Consider the following 13,956-nt stretch of genomic DNA (forward strand, 5'->3'; position numbering starts at 1 on the left):
ACAATTTTTTAGATTGTTTGTTTATTTAGTGTGTGTGTAGGTCTGAGGATTACTAGCTGAAGTTCCTCCTTTCTCCATGTGGGTTCCAGGGATTGAACTCAGGTCAGACCTGGTGGTAAGTGCCTTTATCCACTGAACCATCTTACTGACCCTTTTTAAACTTTTGATTATGTATCTGTGTGTTTGTTGGGGGTGGGGGTTATGTGCACGTTAGTGCAAGTGCCAAGGGAGGCTAGAGGTGTCCTGTCTCTTTGAAATGGAGGTACAGGTGTTGTGAGCCATTGATGTGGGTCCTGGGCCTCTGTAAGAGCAGTGTGTAGTTAACTGCTGAACCATCTCTCCAGCTCTCACGTAGACATCTTTTGTTTTTTCCCTTGAGAGAGGGTTTTTTTCTGTGTAGTCTTGACTGTCCTGGATCTCGCTCTGTAGACCAGGCTGGCCTAGTACTCATAGAGATATGCTTGCCTCTGCTTCCCAAGTGCTGGCTTAAAGGCGTGTGCCACCACCTCCTGGCCCCATGTAGGCATTTTGATCATGTAAAAGCAGTGGCAGTTTTGCAGTTCTTTTTTGTTTGTTACACATTATCCATGTATAGCCACAGCTAGTCTGGAACTTATTGTTTAGCCCAGACTGCCCTCTAACTTGCTTCTGACTCTCAAATGCTAGGACTGCAGGCATTTACCACTGTATTTGAGCTGATTCTTTTTGTTCTTTTGTTTGTTTTTGCTGTTGTTCCAGTTTTTGAGACAGGGTCTCTGCATATAGGTTGCTTTTAGGTGAAGGTAAGTACTGGGATTGTAGGTGTGCTCTGTCATCTCCGACTAGTGCTTCTGTCCTTACTGCTCTAATAGCTGGGATTGCAGGTGTGCTCTATCATCTCTGACTAGTGCTTCTGTCCTTACTGTCCAAAGAGCTGGGATTGCAGGTGTGCTCTATCATCTCTGACTAGTGCTTCTGTCCTTACTGTCCTAAGAGCTGGGATTGCAGGTGTGCTCTATCATCTCTGACTAGTGCTTCTGTCCTTACTATATGGGTTTGTCCTCACATGGAGTTGTATAGACGTCATGACAGAAGTTTGCTACCTTCTCAGTTTGAAGGGAATGATTTTAAAGCTTTATGATTGAATCAGATTTTGGAAATGCTCTTTTGTGCTTGTTTTGCCAAATATGTTCATTGTAATAGTATTGAGTGTTACCAGCGCCCTTTCTTTTTCTTCATTGTAACCATATTGAGTGTTACCAGCACCCTTCCTTTTTCTTCATTGTAATCGTATTGAGTGTTACCAGCACCCTTCTTTTTTCTTCATTGTAACCATGTTGAGTGTCACCAGCGCCCTTTCTTTTCTTTATTTTGTGATAGTATTGTATTATGCTTACTATAGAGTGTGGTATATTGTAATCGGTTTATTAACGTGAAACAAGTAATGTTCCCTATGCTCTTGCTCTGAAGGCAAAGAAACAGGGACTGATATGCTAGGCACTGAACTCCCTTGTCTCACTCAAGCCTCTTATTTATTTATTTTTTAAAAAATAAACATTGCTGGATTTGGCTGGCCTTGTTATTTTAGATTTTATTATAATTTACATGTATACATCTGTTGGTAAAAAGAACTGTATTGCCCCTACTTTTAAATCAGCTTTTTATGTCATTCCATTGTGGGATACTTGTTCACAATGAAATAGCTTAAAGAATTGTGATTGATATTTTCAAAGGGCTAGTTTTGACACTTAGATATAGTCTGCTGTTTTGTGCTTGCACACATAAAAATGAAACTTTTCACTTTATTTAATTTCATTTTTATATAACACTTATATAACATTTTCCAGTGTTATGTTTTTTTATATTACAACTGCCTTAAAATTCCAGTAAAGCAATTCAGGTATTAGGATTGTTCTGCCTTGTTTCTTCATGCAGAACAGAATCAGTGAGCAAGAAACTCTTTCGTTTGTTGGATGCTCCATTTAGTAGAAATTATTCACAGTTTATAGATGATTCCAAATGAATACTTGGCAGTAAGCCTGAAACAGTGTCCAGAATCCCAGCATTCTTGACCTGAGGGAGACACAGGGACATTAGTCCTTACGCCCTGTTTCCCTGGAAGCAGAGCTGGGAGTAACTTTTTGAAACTCTATCATGGACTGCTGACATATTTCACAACATTATAAGTTATTGGTAGAGCATCTTTACATTATGCTATCATCCTTGCTGCGGGTGCTTTGCATAGCTGCTGCCATGTCTCTGCATAGCTTGATAAGCCACCTTTGGTTGTGTCCTCCAGACGGAGGTTTATTGTAAAGGTGCCAGCGAGCACTCAGGGTGATGTACATGTGAGCAGATCTCCCGGGTCTATCTGTGGCTCTCCAGAGTTTCTACCATCTGTGAGGAGATGGCCTTTGGACATGAACATTCAGCTTCTCTTTGGACGACCCTAATCAGGCCCATGGCATTCTCTGCTGCACAGTGGACCACCAGAAGTGATGGAGGGAACACAGAATAATGTCTTTGTAGTACCTGTTTCTGCAGTGCTAGTCACACATAGCTCTACACAGCCTGCAGTACCTGTTCCTACAGCGCTAGTCACACACAGCTCTACACTGAACCGAGGACTGAGCATCTATTGTCATCAGGATACCTGTGTCCTGTCTGGCCTTGCTGATGGTTAAGAAGGAGCTCCTGGCTCTTCTTCAGTCTTTGTATATGTGACTGCTGAGGTGGTAGAGATGGAACTTCCTACTATAGGTAAATGTGCTGAAGAGTTTTATATCAACTTGACACAAGCTAAAGTCATCGGAGAAGGAACCTCAGTTAAGAGAATGCCTCCTGGACTGGAGAGATGGCTCAGCCATTAAAGGCTAGGCTCACGACTAAAAATATAAGAAAATGCCTTCCGTAAGATCCAGCTGTAGGCAAGTCTGTGGACAGTTTCTTTTTTTTTTTTTTTTTGGTTTTTCGAGACAGGGTTTCTCTGTGGCTTTGGAGCCTGTCCTGGAACTAGCTCTGTAGACCAGGCTGACCTCGAACTCACAGAGATCCGCCTGCCTCTGCCTCCCGAGTGCTGGGATTAAAGGCGTGCGCCACCATCGCCCGGCTTTGTGGACAGTTTCTTAATTAGTGATTGATCGGGGAGGGCCCAGCCCATTGTGGGTGGTGCCATCCCTGGGCTGCTGCCCCCCCCCCCCGGGTTCTAGAAGAAAATAGACTGAGCAAGCCGTGAGGAACAAGTCAGCTAACAGCACCCCTCCATGTCCTCTGCATTCGCTTCTGCTTCCAGGTTCCTGCCCTGACTTCCTTCAGTGATGAACAGTGCTGAGGAAGTGTGAGCCAAATAAACTCTTTCTTCCCAAGTTGCCGTGGTCATGGTGTTCCAAAGCAGCAATAGAGACCCTGACTAAAATAGTCGGTGTCCGGTGTTGAAGGAGCACATTAACTCCATTTCTAAGAATATCTTTCTTTCTTTAAGTATTTCGAAAGTTTAAAGTATGTGTGTATCTGTGTATGGGTATGTGCACATGGGAGCAGATGCTGGTGGAAGCCTGAAGAGAGTGTCTGAGCCCCTGGAGTTCCAGGCATTTTTGTGAGCTACCTGACAGGACTGCGGGGAGCTGAGCGCTGAGCGCTGGAAAAGCAGTATGTTCAGAGCCTGTCTGAGCCCCACTGAGCATGTCTTTGTGAATTGTGCCTGAGTCTTGCCAAGAGCTCCTGGAGCAATCCCAGGAGATTTTAGAAGAGCCATCTTGTGTGGTCTGCCTGCTCTTGGGGGCTTTCCTGGGTCATCTGGCATATTTAATAGCCTGATTGAGAAGACTGCCAGAGATGCCATCTTCATCTTGTGTCAGCATCAACTTTCTAACAGAATTGAAACCTTAGTGTCTCCCACTTGTCTCATACACGTCTCACTGTCTGTAACTAGCACCCCGCTGTCTCACTGAGACAGAGAAGACTCTAGTAGTTTGTCTTCAGGTGAGGGTACACTCCTGGGTTTCCTGAGAGTGGATAAATCTGGAAACCAGACAGTGTCTCTGCTGAGGCTGACCTCAGAATGCTGTCGATGCTCATGGGATATGTTGAGGTTCAACTCTGAAGATTTCCATATCTAGCAAGAGTTAATTTTTAAATTAAATTTTTGATTTCCAATTTTATATATGTGTATTTGTATGAATATATGTTGTGTGTAGGGGTACCTGTAGAGGCCAGAAGAGGGCAACTCCCCTGGAGCTAGAATTACAGGTGGTTATGAGCTGCCTGGTGGGGATGCTGGGAATCGAACTCAGGTCCTTTGCAAGAGAAGGAAGCTCTCTTAGCCACTGAGCTATCTCTCCAGCTCTTCTAACATATTTGCTGTTAAGAAGCTGACTATGATACTACCAAAGCCCGGTTGTAGCCTTTGAAGTACCATCCATTAGATCATCCTCTGGAAACTCTGCCCCAGAAGGTACTGCACACACATGGAGCAGGCTCTCTGTTACAATTCAGCTGCCACTAATCATGAAGTCTGTTACTGGGACCTGTAGGACTGAGATCTCGGCAAGCAGTAGCAGGCAGCAATATCTAAAGCATAAGTAGGCCAATTTTAACACTGATATCAGCTATTTCTTATATTCCACAAACATGGCTTCATCTTCAGCATCATTTGAAAGGTGAATTGTTCTCATTGGTTTTTCATGGTAGCCAATGTGCTTGTGTCGCCAGTGGCTTTTTGCCGATAAAGCTGCTTAGAAATACCAAGATCCCAGTCAAGAACTGCCTCGTTAAGAGCAGGCTCAGCATCAGTTAGTCACTGCAACGCCAGGACCCCTTTTGTTTCCGCAGCTCCAAGTGCATGTAAGCACTCTTGATATCCAGGCACATCAGTGAATCCAGCTGACGGTTGGTGACTGTCCTGCACTTGTGAGTCTGAAACATCTGGCCAGGAGGGCGACGTCTTTCTGGAGAGAGTGGTCACTTCAGGGGCTTTCTTGATTCCTTTGGAGCTTGGTAGTATTTGACATGGGAAGTTGGGAAAACAGGAGAACAAACTTTTTTGAGGTAGCTGTACTCAGGCTCCAGAGCGACAGGGGGCTGGTCTATTAGTTAACACTTAACATGTCAACTTTCTTATCTACAAATGGGGTGAGTGATGGAACAGACAGAAGAGAAATGAGTGAGAAAGTCTGTGTTCCATGTGTGGATGGTGCCAAACACAGGGATAACAACAGCACTTAGTGAGTTACTGTCTATAAAGGAGGATTGGTCATGTCACACCTCAGAAGATGCAAATGACGTATAAAGGTGGAAAAGCCGTTCTCTTCCTTTCATGAACAAAGGTGCAATTATGTCTTTTGCTTTTCAGGTTACTTTTACTACCAGATAAAAATTTCTTGGTTTTTTATTTTTTCAAAGTGCCTGAATAGAATTTAGTGTTATGGCTGTTTCTCTGTTTCTATGACTGGCCACTGTCCACCAGGTGGATGTGGTTGTTGGTCCTGCACTCACACAGCACTGCAGCAGGGGTTTGTAGTTCTCATCCCACTCGTGCTGATTTATCCTCAGCTTACAGTTCTGGAGGTAGCAGAGCTTTCATAGAAAAATTCCATCAACTTTTTTTGTTAATGTTATTCATTTTTATTTTTTTGTGTGAACATTCTTAAAAGGGTTCAGTTTGAAATAATTTCAGTCTTAACAAAGGTTTGGAGCACCACGGATTCTCATATACCGTTCACCCAGGTTCTCCAGGGCTGCCTCCTCTCACTGTAAATACTCTGATGCACATTTCTAAAAGTAAAAGATGTCTTCCTGTGTAACTGTATGTAGCGTTGCTGAACATCAGGAAATTACGTTTGACTGATGATGATGCCCAATTTGCACAGCGTATTCAGAGTTCACGCTGGTCAGTAAGGTGCACGGCACAAGAGAAGAACACATACATTCTGTTGTAAAAGACAGGGTCTTGTTGCAGGGGAAGAGCCACTCATTTGTCCCGGCCGCCTGGCTAGCTTAGCCCTGAAATAACCACATAGAAACTGTATTAATTAAATCACTGCTTGGACCATTAGCTCTAGCTTCTTATTGGCTAACTCTTACATCGTAATTTAACCCATTTCTATTAATCTGTATATTACCACGAGATTGTGGCAAAGTTCTGGCATATCTATCTCTGGTAGCGGATCCATGGCATCTCTCTGACTCCGCCTTCAACCTCCCAACATACAGTTCCATCTTCCCCGCCTACCTAAGTTCCACCCTATCAACAGCCAGTTTCTTTATTCATTAATGGTAATTACAGCACACAGAGGTGATGCCCACATCAGGGTCTCCTTTAACCTTGTAGCTTTGAACTCTGTAGCTGAACCTGACCCCAAACATCTGATCCTCCTCATCTCCACCTCCCTAGTGTCGAGATTACAGGTGTGTACCACCACAGTTGGCTATTTTGTGCATAACTTTGAAATTTTGATGTATTTTTACTAGGTTGATTGGACTTATTTGGAATGCCCACTTCTTAACTGTATTGTGAAGAGATTGTTACTTAATTTTGGGACTGACAGGCCAAAGTGGTACCTTACTGTATTTTGAATTTCTATTTTCTCTTAGTGAACAAGGGTGAGAGCACCACTCTGTGTGCTAAGAAGCACCTGCATTTTATGTTGGATTAATTTTTGCTTTATTCTTGTATTTTTGTATTTTTATTCTTAATTCTTATACTTTAAAAACTATAGTATTTTCGTATCTTTTTGTGGCACACATTCTTCAGCCTTTTTTATCTGCATGGGAGAAATGTTTTGTGTATATGAAGCTATGTTTTTATCTGCATGGGAGAAATGTTTTGTGTATATGAAGCTATGTTTTTCAAACATCTTCTGCATTTTGAGCTTTGTGACATTTATACTTCAACAATGTGACAGAAATATGGCTTTCTCTTTAAAAATTTTAGATTTTTATTTATTTGTGTGTATTAGTGGTGCCTGCATGCTTGTGGGGGTCAGGGAATTAGAGGAGTTGGCTCTTTTCCACTGTGCGAGTCTTGGGGGTTGAATTTGAGGTTGTTTGGCTTAGCCACAGGTACTTGTTCCTAGCGAGCCTTCTCCCTGGCTCAGAGCTGCCTCCTTTGCCTAGTACTCTCATACCCCTGCAAACTACTCTTCTGTCCCAACACATGCAAGTTGGTTCTTTTTACTTGCGGAGTTACAGTGCCACCTTTATCTACCCTCCAGGTCTAGCTGGGTGTTTTGCAGACTCTTCTAGTCTCCTGCTTGGCCATTTCATTCTATATTGATAAGGTATATTTATCTTGGCTTTAGACTTGTTTGTAAAGGCTAACACTAGATGTTGAGTTTTCGAAAATTAACTTTCATCTTGAAGAATGTGATCACTCCTCTAAATGTGTGAATATATTGAGGAGGAAAGCGCTCTCAGGTAGGAAAGCTTACCTCACTAATGTAGAATTGGAAATCTGGATTCAGTTTTTCTTTTTTCCAGACATATACATACTATATTTGAGACAGCCTCTGTACTGTCAGTTTGCAGTCCCTGTTAGATCTATTCCTAGGAATAATAAATTATAGCTTGCCAGTTTTATATTATGTCCTCTTATATACTTAAGTACATAGTTTTCATTTCTAGAAACTCAGTCTGATGACTAGGGCGACTTCCCAGCTCTAACAATAGCTCCTGTAGTTCTGTTACTACTTCTCTCCCTTCCTTACTCGCTCCCTCATTTTCTTCTCTATCAGAATTATTCTTGCCGAGAATATTATTAGAGAAAATACCTTTATTCCTTTGGCATAAATGGAAAATTTTCTGTATTTAATGACCATAAAGAGGAGATGAAAGATTTTCTTTTTTCCTGTACAGACAGACTGAAGCTAATTTAAGTTGAAATTTCATTTATCTGACTAAAGTGTATTTTTTATGTGAATTATCTTGTTACTGCTTTGGATGCTTGTTTGATTTCACAGGTAAATCTGATTGAAAATATTAAAAGAGAGGGCTAGAGAGATGGCTCAGTGGGTTAAAATGTGTATTGTTCTTTCAGAGGACCCAAGTTCAGTTCCCAACACCCACATTATGCCTGTATTGGAGCTGCATGAGACCTGACAAACTCTTAAGGCCTCTGGGCACTGAACTTTCATGTACATCTTCCTGCCTCTAAAACACACACACACACACACACACACACACACACACACACACACAATTAGAATAAAATATTTTCAAAAAGAAAATGCTAGAAGTAAAAATGATTGTGTTTTAGTTCAAGTTCTTGATCTTAATAAATAATTTATTTCCATACATTGTCATTTTTTCCTCCTAGCTTTGGTGTATAAATTCCCCAGATTTACACATGCTGTGTGTGTTTTTGCCTTAACCATTAGTTCCCTATTTTTGCATTAGAGCTTGCCATTTCCAATTTATTTGTATGAGTTTATGTTTGTGGTTTAAGATGGTAAATAAATATCAAGCATCTTTCTGTAAGGTTTCTCTCCTGTCTGCCAGTTCCTGAATAACTACTCTGAGGCTTAATAGTAGTTAGAAACTATTTGGCCTATTAGCTCAGGCTTATTAATAGCTAGCTCTTACAACTTAAATTAAGCCATTTCTGTTATTTTACATTTTACCATAAGGCTCATGGCTTATTACCTCAATTTTGCTTCTCTGGTAGCTGCTGGTATCTCCCAGACTCTGCCTTCTGTCTCCCTGTCTCTCTGTTTGGATTTTCTGCCTAGCTATATTCTGCCCTGCCATAGGCCAAAATAGCTTCTTTATTAACCAGTGGTAATAAACATATTCACAGCCTACAGAGGGCCGTCCCAAAATCATCTTCTGTTCTTGCCCTTCAAGTTTAATCGTGGGGTTATTTTTAAATGAATATTTATTAGTTGAGGGTTTCATACAATGTGCTCATCCCCTTCCCTAACTCTACCCCAAACTGCCCCTCCCATTTTCTACCCAACAGACTTTGTGTCTTTTATTCTTTAAATATTATTTAAATAAAACTGTCTTCCCCTCTCCCAGCAGCTGACAGTTGCTAATAGCTCCGTGGCCAGTGGGTAGGATTTCCTGCCTAGTTTCCGTTCCCATACCAGGGTTTAGTCTGCTCTGGGCTCGTCCGTGTTTCATGTAGGCTGTTGTAGCTGCTGGCGTCTATGCACAGCTCTGCTGTGTCAGAGCACACGGTTCCTTACCGTAGCCCACCACCTCTTACACTCCTTCCTACCCTCCTTCTCGGTGACCCTTGAGTCTGCAGGGGTGCAGTTCCATTTAGGGATGAGCATTCTTTGGGCTCTTGCTCTGCAGTATCATGGAGTCATTGGAGCACACCTGCTTTCCTCTTATCCAGATGGAACTCCGTGCTGTGAGCCCTGATTTATATGTTCCTGTGTGTCCAGTTAGCCGCCTTAAGTGGGGCGTTGCGAATTGCTTCCTCATGGAATTTTAGGGCTTCCTTCAAGATTATTATCCTTGATAATGTCCATAATGCAGGACTTTCATTTTTCTGTGATGGATCATGGGTCTTTGACAGAATGCTTATAGCTTCCCATTGACACAGTGAGCTGCCTCAGCAGGCCTCTCCTGGAAGGATGGGACACTGTAGGACCTCGTCTGGACTATTCCCTTTGCCTTGTCACTGCAGGCTCCATTCGTGAGGAGAACGGGGTACGGTGGCATGTGTGTCCCTATTGCACAAAGGAGTTCCGGAAGCCCAGTGACCTTGTACGCCACATCCGCATCCACACCCACGAGAAGCCCTTCAAGTGTCCACAGTGTTTCCGGGCCTTTGCCGTGAAGAGCACACTGACTGCTCACATCAAAACTCACACTGGCATCAAGGCCTTCAAGTGCCAGTACTGCATGAAGAGCTTTTCCACCTCAGGGAGCCTCAAGGTGCACATCCGCCTCCACACAGGTGTGCACATGCTGGTTGGGGCGCAGGAAGTGCAGTGGTGGAACTCTCCAAGGTCTTTCTTCCCTCCTGTCTTCCCATTGATCGTCATGGAAACAAGGATATGGTGGGAGAGTGATTAGAAAAGTAGTGTTTATAAATGAACACATTTGCAGTGGGTGACCAGACTTTAGCTTTAGATACATCAAACCTTTCTAAGGAACAGACATGTATTCCACAATCTCAGGAGACCTGCAGGCCTTGTCCGGGGCTCCATATGTTTGAAAGCAGCCGTATTATTGAGATAAAAATTCATGAAGTATACAGTTCTAATTGAAGCATTTTTATTGTCTCCTACTCCAAGTTTCATATTCCCTGGCATTCATTCCCAGGGCTCCTGTGCTGGGAGGATGGAGGAGCCTGGGGAAACGAAGATTGACTTTCTTTGTTATATTCTCGTTTAGGGAATCTTCATTTCCATTTACTAGTACAATTATGAGAGGAAATTGCTTTTGTAGAGGGAATGTCTTGCCTTATCATTACTACCTAAAGACAGTTACCTTTCTCTGCTTTCTTACAAGAGAGCAGTTGTTGTCTTAACACAGTGTGTGTCCTCTCAGCTGCCTCCCATGAGGAGTGTTGGAGAGACGGGGTTCTCTGGTACAGTTTGGACTTCTTCAGGATGACTTGTTATTTGAATGTGCATGTTTTACAGCTTAAGGATCTGTCCTTAAGATAGCATATGTCTTTTCTTACTTGAAAAGCTATTGTATGGCCTAATATCTATAATAGTACTAATTAAAAGCAAGAAGTAAATAACTGATTCATAAAACATATGAAACCCTGAATGTGGAACAGCACGTAGTCAAGTCTGAAGTATTTTGTGTGAACATTTTTTGTTGTTATTGACATGTAATTCCTTGAAATAATCCTAAAATGCTCTTTTGTTTTATTAGGAGTTAGACCTTTTGCTTGTCCTCACTGTGATAAAAAATTCAGAACCTCAGGCCATAGGAAGACTCATATAGCTTCTCACTTTAAACACACGGAACTGCGGAAGATGAGGCACCAGCGCAAGCCTGCGAAGGTTCGGGTGGGCAAGACCAATGTTCCTGTCCCTGATATTCCTTTGCAAGAACCAATTCTCATAACGGACTTGGGTAAGATGGATCATGGAGTGCTGTGGCTGATCAGATGCTCTTCCTTTGGGGCCTTGTGTGGGATGTGTATAAACTACACATAGTATTGATGACATCTTCACTAGAAATTGCTTTGTTGGGCTAGTATGTTCCACAGTCAAGATTAAAATCTTAAAATACTGCTCAGAATGCGGTTTTGTGTTAGGTGAGTAGTACGGAAGGAAAAGTAGTCTCCTGTGTATTCTAATTAAATAGGTACTTCTGCCTGTAGGGACCCAGGAAGGCGGAGAGGGATTCTCAATGCAGAAGACCCAGTGCAAATTGTTACTTGTATCTTTGGATTCCTGTTCTGGCTGTTCAGTCTTTATGCTGGAAAGAAAAGGAAGTTTGTTTATTATCACTGATAGTATAATTAAGACATGATATGGCTTTATTAGCCAGCCACACACTCCCTTGTCTGGGAAGGACCTTCTTTCTCACAGAAGGTACCAGGCAGCTCTCGAGGGCCTCTTTCTCTCCTTTCCCTTTTTATCAGTGTCTTCCATGTATGCAGCAACCACAGCTCATTACCATCTTTCATTTACCTCCAGTTCCTACTGAGCCCCTTTCCCTCCCAACCAGCCCTCTTCTACTTCGGTGTCTTTATTCTCTGCAGACATTATGCAGGAAGTCGCCTGTTGTTCATCTCTGTGTCATAGTCGCAGTGCACAGCAGCTCTCCCCATCCTCCAGGTCTTGCTTCCCCACCCAACCCTTCCACGAGAGTCTCTGGATCTTGCACGAGGTGGTATAGATGTTACACTTTTGGCTGAGGTCCAGAAAGTCAGTTATTCACATCATTTTGACCAGTTTTGAGTCTCTGTATGAACCGTTGCAGATCCTAATTCATGAGGGCTCCACCGCAGTGACTCGTTGTTCATCTCATGAACTCCCCCTGCTCATTGCTGCCACACTGTAGTTAGATTTCAGTGTAAGATTTCCATGGGGGTGCAAGCATTTGGACTATAGCACTCATTAAGTTTTACGGGTAGATTTACATATTATGCAGTCTCCATATTAAATAAATTTCCTATTCAAAGTAATCTAACCTGAGCAAGCATAATACCAAATATACCGTGATTTGGTATGACAAGAGTTAAGGGGTGTGTGGGATTAAATCTTAGGTTGATGTAAGTTATAGCCTAACAAGGGGATGATCAATATAGCCATTATCTCTCTTTAAACACTTATAATTCTTAAAATTATATGTGCTTATGTGTATCTTATGGGATGTATACATGTGAGTGCAGGGACCCCCAGAGGGCCTAGAGCTGGAGTTATAGGTGGTTGTAAGCCACCTGGTATAGGAACTAGGAACTCAGCTTGAGTTTTTTACAACTCTGTTATGTCCTTATAACTGCTGAGCCACCTCTCTAAGCCTGATTATGACATAAGAATATGTAATAGAACGGTTGAGAAGAGAAACATTCAAATTCCGAAATATCAGGAGAAAGATCAGTTTAAACACAGTGCATTTCTTCCTTTGTTCCCCCTTTGGACACAGGGTGCCCTCTGTTTCAGGCTGTGGATAACCTTAAACTTGCCACCCAAGAGCTGGGGCTGTGAGCTTTCATGGTCACTCACAGATCACATGGCATAAGGGGCTGAACCCAGAGCCCTGCATCTGCTCAGTAAGCATTCTACCTTGAACTGCATCCACAGCCTCATAAGAAGTTTCTTATAGTGATGTCATCTTTTATATTTAAATATGTACTCTTAAAAACATGCATAAAATATGTCACATTCTAAGGTATAGAAAAATGAATAAATTATGAGAAATTAGTATGTTCTATAATCTTTGATTAGAGTTAAATGAAAACATAATTTAAAAGCTGTCTAAAATTTATTTATGAAAAGAAAGACTTAAAACAAGTCACCTATTATAAATGGGAATAAACATAAACATAGTGTATGGACTAAAACTGTCCTCAGGAAAGTAAGGCTTTTGAGTCCTTCTTGTTAAAAATAAGAATGAAATACATAGTATTTTTCTTTGAAGATCAGATGACAGAATGGAAAAAGTAGCAGGAAGTTATTAATGTGTAAAACAATTTAATAGAAAGTAGTGATTTTATAAAACTTTAAAAAATTAATAGTGAAGTAGATAGTATGACTTGTCCCCAACGAACTAAAGGGAAAATGAGAAAACCTATAGGAAATGAAAAAAAAGCAATGAATATAAATACAAATGAGATTAAAAAGTGTTTGTAGATATTCTACAACTAGTTGAAAAAGCATTTGAAAAGTTAAGTGAAATGGCTGTTTTCCTGTTTTCCGGAGTATCCTCATCAGTATTGTTAAGAAATGGAGACTGCAGATACCACAAATGACAGACAATAGAAGCACATCTCCAGCACACTCCACTCTTGTGTGAGTCTGGTAAGCTTTGTGGGAAGTGTAATTAATTGTCCCATTAGATTGTTTCTGAGATAGAAATCAGTTTACATGTTCTGTACTAGCATGGAGGAGTTGGGTTTATTCCATAGTTTCAAAACAATAGACTCTAATATTTTCTTTTCAGGTTACAAATCAGATTAAACAACTTTGGATTTCTTTGTTTTTTGAGACAGAGCTCGCGCTCCCCCCCCCCCCCCCCCCGGCTATATTTGAACTTGCTCTGTAGACAAGGCTGTACTTTGGGTTTCCTGACTTCAAGTTTGTGAATCTCTTATTCTACAGAACTTTTCTGAGGTTAAAGTGGAACATTTTGTTCTTTATCTTCACAGATGTAATAGATGGGATTTTCCTTTAGTCTAGACTGAGGTGTTGTATGGAGGCCCCTTGTTTGTTCCCGGCTGCTCAGCCCTAAAATAACTACACAGAAACTGTATTAATTAAATCACTGCTTGGCCCATTAGCGCTAGCTTCTTATTGTCTAACTCTTACATATTAATTTAACTCATTTCTATTAATCTGTGTA

At 41.6% G+C, this 13,956-nt stretch overlaps 1 protein-coding gene across 6 annotated transcripts in view; it reads left to right on the plus strand.

The window, feature by feature from the left end:
* The window catches only part of Znf236 (zinc finger protein 236), an 89,951-nt gene that overhangs the window by 29,568 nt on the left and 46,427 nt on the right, over window positions 1-13,956 (plus strand). For all 6 annotated transcript variants that reach the window (XM_041640813.1, XM_041640814.1, XM_041640815.1 and 3 more), the window contains exons 10-11: window positions 9,611-9,883; window positions 10,816-11,019. In XM_041640813.1, coding sequence (XP_041496747.1) covers window positions 9,611-9,883; window positions 10,816-11,019 — 477 coding nt within the window. The remainder of the gene's footprint in view (window positions 1-9,610; window positions 9,884-10,815; window positions 11,020-13,956) is intronic.

Source organism: Microtus oregoni, unplaced genomic scaffold (assembly GCF_018167655.1).
Source record: "Microtus oregoni isolate MIOR12 unplaced genomic scaffold, Mior012 000065F_ref0000479, whole genome shotgun sequence".
Taxonomy (NCBI): domain Eukaryota; kingdom Metazoa; phylum Chordata; class Mammalia; order Rodentia; family Cricetidae; genus Microtus; species Microtus oregoni.